This window comes from Glycine soja, chromosome 15, assembly GCF_004193775.1.
Source record: "Glycine soja cultivar W05 chromosome 15, ASM419377v2, whole genome shotgun sequence".
Lineage (NCBI taxonomy): Eukaryota > Viridiplantae > Streptophyta > Magnoliopsida > Fabales > Fabaceae > Glycine > Glycine soja.
The window spans coordinates 10,085,719-10,092,706 of record NC_041016.1 but is presented as its reverse complement, the minus strand read 5'-3'; the positions used below and the strand labels follow the sequence as shown (position 1 = coordinate 10,092,706).

Genomic DNA, 6,988 nt, shown 5'->3' with positions numbered 1-6,988 from the left:
TGTGACATATGAATTTGGAAAAGTTACAAGTTTCAAGATGCATGATCTTGCACAATCTATTGCAGAAGATTCTTGTTGCATTACAAAAGAAAATCGTGTAACTACTTTGCCTGAAAGAATACTCTATCTATCAGATCATAGGTCTATTTGGAATGTACATGAGGAATCCATTGAACAGTGCAATTGCATCTAGTCAAATCTTTGAGGACCTATATATTGCCAGATCACTATGGTGACCAATTTTCTCCCCATTCTGATGTGTTGAAGTGTCATTCTTTGTGGGTGCTTGATTTTGTAAAAAGAGAAAACATGCCATCTTCAATAGGTCTTTTAAAACATCTAAGGTACTTGACTCTTTCTGGGGGTGGCTTTGAAACTCTACCAGAATCACTATTTATATTGTGGAATTTGCAGATATTGAAATTAGATCGTTGCAGTCGTCTTAAAATGTTGCCTAATAGTTTGATATGCTTAAAAGCTCTACAACTATCTTTTAATTGTTGCCCATAACTATCAAGCTTGCCTCCCTAGATGGGAAAATTGACTTCCCTAAGGATTTTAACCAAGTTCTTTGTTAGCAAAGAAGTAGGGTTTTGTTTACAAGAATTGGGACCACTGAAGCTTAAAGGAGATCTTGACATCGAGCATTTAGGGAAAGTAAAAAGTGTAATGGATGCCAAAGAAGCCAATATGTCAATTAAGCAACTGAACACATTGTGGTTGTCATGGGATAGAAATGAGGAGTCTGAATTACATGAAAACGTTGAGGAGATTCTTGAAGTGCTTCATCTTGATGTTCAACAACTTTTGAGATTAGAAGTTGAGGGTTAGAAAGGGACCAATTTTCCACAATGGATGTCTAGTTCTCCTGTCAAATATTAATGCTGACAACAAATTGCAAAAACTGTTTACAACTTCCACCATTCATGAAACTCCCTTTTATAAAGACTAAGAATACTTAACATGAGTCATGTAGAATACCTTTACGAGGAATCCTATGAGGGGGAAGTAGTTTTCAGGGCACTGGAAGAGCTGACACTCCGTTGGCTGCCAAATCTAAAAAGGTTATCAAGGGAGGATGTAGAAAACATGTTCCCACGCTGTTCCACACTTGAAATTGATGACTGTCCACAATTTTTGGTAGAGGAAGTTTTGCTGCAAGGGTTGCACTCTCTTAGTATTCAATTGTGGCAAATTTAATGTGTGGGCAGGTTATGAATGCCTTGAGAAATTGTGGCTTTCCAATTGTAGAGAAGTGGAAAGTTTGCAGGCTTTACAAGATATGACTTCCCTGCAGGAGTTAAAATTAAAGCATCTTCCAAAGCTAGAATCCTTGCCTGACTGCTTTGGATGCCTTCCCTCGCTTCACACACTAAGTATTTTTTACTGTTCCAAGTTGACGTGTCTTCCAACGAGCCTAAGCCTTAGCAATGTGCAACAATTGACTATTTTTTGTTGCCATTCTGAGTTAGAGAAGCGATGTGAGAAGGAAACGGGAGAGGACTGGCCGAACATAGCTCACATCCCTCATATTTCAGTGGGCAGTAAACATTATGATCATATTTCCAATTGAGGTATGTTGTCGATCCTATTCTTTCTATCCTATATTTATTTTCACAAAATTTTAGGATTTTATGCATTCAAACACTGTCAAATAAATTTTAGGAATTCTCCTCTATTTCATTCTGTATATATGTATTGGATTTCTTTCTTTTAATGCAGCCTTATCCTTGCATATGCAAAGATACTGTTTTCGGATTTGAATCCATGTAATAATGAAAGGTATTTACAACAAAGAATCAGATATTGTTTTATAAAAAAAAAACACAAACAAACAAGAACGGAACATGTAGGTAGATCTGAACAGACCAATATACACCTTGATGATCGAATACACACATTTCCTCAGGTCGTTTTTCCACTGATTTCAAGCTCTCCTGCAGCCATTTCTACAAGAGAACTTTCTACAGCAAGCACCACAGATCAAGAATAAGAATAAGGCTTCTCAAAGAGATTTTTCTTTTCTTTTTTGTAACATCTAAAATCACATTTTTTACATATGTAAAAATAGAAAGCCAACTTATATATTCCAAATGTGATTTTAACACAGACCAAAACAGTATATGTATTTACCAATTTTCAAAGCTCGTTGTTATATCACCTTTTTTTAAAAAAAAGAAAAAAATTATGTTACTAGACAAAGCACATGGAATTTTTTTTCCATTCTTTATTTTCTTTCTATTGATAGTTTTTCTTTGTGTAATTTAATTTTTCCATTTTTTTTCTTTACAAATCAAACCATCACCAACAAGTTACTCATCTATAAGAATAGTACTCCAAATCCCTTGGACATTTAAAAACCATGTCAGTGCTTATGGGAACCCTGCTGCCTTGTGCATGAAGATGCTTCCGTATCTATAAACTATACCAAGATTGCATCATAAGTGATCCCTGCCTTACTGGTGTAAGAAACCTTGGCTTGCTTACAAGTTATTCCAATATTGCTTCATTAGTAGCCAACTTTTTGAAATCTGAAGCCCGCACAAAACTTGTCTTAGTTAATCATCGTCCTTGTTGATTCATACAATACAATCCTTCTTGCATTTTAGTCTTGCAGAGTTACAATATGGCTGAGTTTGTCCTTGAAACTTTGCTTGGCAATTTGAAGTCACTTGTTCAAAAGGAGTTGCTACTATTTCTTGGTTTTGATCAAGACTTGGAAAGACTTTCCAGCTTGTTCACTGCAATCAAGGCAACGCTTGAAGATGCTGAGGAGAAACAATTCTCAAACAGAGCTATAAAAGATTGGCTGGAAAAGCTAAAACATGAAGCTCACATCCTGGATGACATCATTGACGAGTGTGCCTATGAAGTATTCGGGTTGGAGAACCAAGGGGTCAAGTGTGGTCCGTCCAACAAGGTACAAGGCTCTTGTTTATCCTCTTTTCATCCCAAGCGTGTTGTTTTCCGTTACAAAATTGCTAAGAAATTAAAAAGAATAAGTGAGAGATTAATGGAAATTGCTGAAGAAAGGAATAAATTTCATTTGGTTGAAATGGTTCGTGAGATAAGAAGTGGAGTCCTTGAGTGGCGCCAAACTACCTCTCTCGTCATTGAACCAAAAGTCTATGGAAGAGAAGAGGATAAAGATAAAATTTTAGACTTTTTGATTGGTGATGCTTCTCATTTTGAGGATTTATTTGTTTATCCAATAACTGGTCTTGGTGGACTTGGAAAAACAACACTTGCCCAATTCATCTTCAATGATGAGAAGGTAGTCAACCACTTTGAGTTAAGAATTTGGGTATGTGTTTCAGAAGATTTTAGTTTGGAGAGAATGACGAAAGCTATTATTGAAGCAACATCTGGGGTTGCCTGCAAGGATTTGGATATAGGATCAAAGCAAAAAAGACTTCAAACTATGCTTCAAAGAAAAAGATATTTGCTGGTTTTAGATGACGTGTGGGATGATAAGCAAGAGAATTGGCAGAGGTTAAAATCCGTATTGGCTTGTGGGGCTAAGGGTGCTTCCATTTTAGTCACTACTCGTCAGTCAAAGGTTGCAGCAATCATGGGAACAATAGCTCCTCATGAATTGTCGGTTCTACCTAACAAATATTGTTGGGAATTGTTTAAGCACCAAGCCTTTGGACCAAATGAAGAAGAACAGGTAGAGCTTGAGGACATAGGGAAGGAGATAGTAAAGAAGTGTCGGGGAATGCCTCTTGCTGCAAAAGCACTAGGAGGTCTTTTACGCTTCAAGAGAAACAAAAATGAGTGGCTCAATGTTAAGGAAAGCAACCTTTTGGAGTTATCACAAAATGAAAACTCCATAATTCCTGTCCTGAGATTAAGTTACATGAACTTACCAATTGAGCACAGACAATGTTTTGCTTATTGCTCAATATTTCCCAAAGATGAAAGCATAGGGAAGCAATATTTGATTGAACTTTGGATGGCTAATGGATTCATTTCATCTGACGAAAGATTAGATGTCGAAGATGTTGGTGATAGAGTGTGGAATGAATTGTATCATAGATCATTTTTTCAGGATATTGAGATAGATGAATTTGGCAAAGTTACAAGTTTCAAGATGCATGATCTTGTTCATGATCTTGCACTATCTATTGCACAAGATGTATGTTGCATTACAGAAGACAATCGTGTAACTAATTTGTCTGGAAGAATTCTCCATCTCTCAGATCATAGGTCCATGCGGAATGTACATGAGGAATCCATTGATGCATTGCAGTTGTATCTAGTCAAATCTTTGAGGACCTATATATTGCCAGATCACTATGGTGACCAACTTTCTCCGCATCCTGATGTTTTGAAATGTCATTCTTTGCGGGTGCTTGATTTTGTAAAAAGAGAAAATTTGTCATCTTCAATTGGTCTTTTAAAACATCTACGATACTTAAATCTTTCTGGGGGTGGCTTTGAAACTCTGCCAGGATCACTGTTTAAATTGTGGAATTTGCAGATATTGAAATTAGATCGTTGCAGACGTCTCAAAATGTTGCCAAACAGTTTGATATGCTTAAAAGCTCTACAACAACTATCTTTTAATGGTTGCCAAGAGTTATCAAGGTTGCCTCCTCAAATAGGGAAGCTGACTTCCCTAAGGATTTTAACCAAGTTCTTTGTTGGCAAAGAAAGAGGGTTCTGTTTGGAAGAATTGGGATCGCAGAAGCTTAAAGGAGATCTTGACATCAAGCATCTAGGAAATGTAAAAAGTGTAATGGATGCCAAAGAAGCCAATATGTCAAGTAAGCAATTGAAGAAGTTGCGATTGTCGTGGGACAGAAATGAAGACTCCGAATTACAGGAAAATGTTGAGGAGATTCTTGAAGTGCTTCAACCTGATACCCAACAACTTTGGAGATTAGAAGTGGAGGAATATAAAGGTTTCCATTTCCCACAATGGATGTCTAGTCAATCTCTCAAATATTTAACTATTTTATATTTGATGGATTGCAAAAATTGTTTAGGACTTCCACTTTTGGGGAAACTACCTTCTCTAAAGACTATAAGAATACAAAACATGATTCATGTAGAATACTTCTATCAGGAGTCCTATGATGGGGAGGTTGTTTTCAGGGCTCTAGAAGATCTTTCACTCCGTCAACTACCAAACCTAAAAATGTTATCAAGGCAGTATGGGGAAAACATGTTTCCACGTTTTTCCATACTTGAAATTGATGGCTGTCCTAAATTTTTGGGAGAGGAAGTTTTGCTGCATCGGTTGCACTCTCTCTCGGTAATTAGTTGTGGCAAGTTCAATTTGTCAGCAGGTTTTAAATGCCTACAGAAATTGTGGATTTCAGAATGCAAAGGGGTGAAAAATTTGCAGGCTTTGCAATATATGACTTCCCTTAAGGAGATAAGATTAAGGAATCTTCATGAGCTAGAATCCTTACCTGACTGCTTTGGCAACCTTTCTTTGCTTCACACATTGAGTATCTTTCACTGTTCCAAGTTGACGTGTCTTCCAATGAGCCTGAGCCTTAGCGGTTTGCAACAATTGACTATTTTTGGTTGCCATTCTGAGTTAGAGAAGCGATGTGAGAAGGAAACTGGAAAGGACTGGCCAAACATTGCTCACATTCGTCATATTTCAGTTGGCAGTACACTTTATGATCATATTTCCGATTGAGGTATATTGTTGATCCTATTCCTTCCTTCCTATCAGATTTCTTTTTGTTTTTGTCACCTCCTGAGTCTTAACATCAAGAACAGTTTATTGTGCAAGTATTAATCAAAACTTATTAATCACCCTCTTTTCTTCAATTGAGAATTCAAAATACTTTTTCCTGCAATTGATTTTTTTTACATCTTTTGTTCTTTAAAAAAACATGTCGCTTCAATTGACATTATTTCTACTTACTAGCATTTTGATGGCATCATATTAGTTGTATTTGAAGTGCACAACGTAGTTAAGCAGGGGGATAGATGTGAGAAATATTTCACTGTGCAGACTCCAAATTTTCATTTTATTTTGTTAAGCAGAACAACTTGTTTTATTCTGAAACATAAAATTACATTCTTCCTTGTGAACAGTATTCTCGGATTGCAGAGCCCAAATAAGATGATTCGGGGAGTGTGTTTGAAGATTTCAGTGTGTTTTTCTTTAAATAAAGTTCAGTTTAAGCTTTGACAAACATGTTGTAATCTTTCATGTATTTATATTAATTGTTTGCTCCTTTGTTTAAATAAAGATTTCTGTGTGTATTAAAAAGTGAATTTGTATTATATACTTTTCTTTATTTATTTGATCTCACTTGTCTTCTTTTCAATAAATGTATTCAAAACTACTGTATATATATCAGTATATCAAAAGGTCTCACATTGCTTGATTTTACATGCTTTTAAGCCTTTGTATATTTTATCTTGTTTTAAACTTAGATTTAAGCTTAGTTGAAAATCAGATATTTTTGTTTTACCATTTTCAGTTGGATCTCCTATCTAACATTCAGAATTACATTAGCCTTATTTTTTCTCTCCATAATCTCTTTCCTTATTCTTTCTTCCTTGTCTCTAAATATTTAACTTCTCCGGTTTAACAAAGACTTATAGTTGTTTTTATCCTAAGCCTCTGGTTCATCAAAGGAAAAGAACTTTAACTAATTTGGAGTTTGATCACGAGGTAAGTAAAACCTACTTAAAAACTGTTTTCTTAAGAATCGAGCTCGGATATTACCTGACTGATTCAACTTTGACTTGTAATATTAACCACTTGTGTCGAGAGTCATTAGATTGACAGGTTTTGTGGAATTGATAGTGGTTAGCTAGGTGGGGCCAATTAAACCCTAGGAGTCTTGTATACCATGCAGATAAGTTTGACGACAGTGTGAGGTCACACTTCTCAAGCAATTGATTTGTGATCAAATTTCAATCTGATTCACGATTCTCGTCTACATTGAAAAGAATCTCAAGGACTTAATTAATTTATGGCCAACAAAGAGTTCACTGAACCTTACCTTATCCC

At 35.9% G+C, this 6,988-nt stretch overlaps 1 protein-coding gene across 1 annotated transcript; it reads left to right on the top strand.

The window, feature by feature from the left end:
* Positions 1-2,237: 2,237 nt before the first annotated feature.
* On the top strand, positions 2,238-6,333 carry LOC114387423 (putative disease resistance protein RGA3). Its single transcript, XM_028347612.1, has 2 exons — positions 2,238-5,657; positions 6,061-6,333. The coding sequence occupies exon 1, from the start codon at positions 2,627-2,629 to the stop codon at positions 5,654-5,656; it is 3,030 nt and encodes a 1,009-aa protein (XP_028203413.1). The 5' UTR covers positions 2,238-2,626; the 3' UTR covers position 5,657; positions 6,061-6,333.
* Positions 6,334-6,988: the final 655 nt, after the last annotated feature.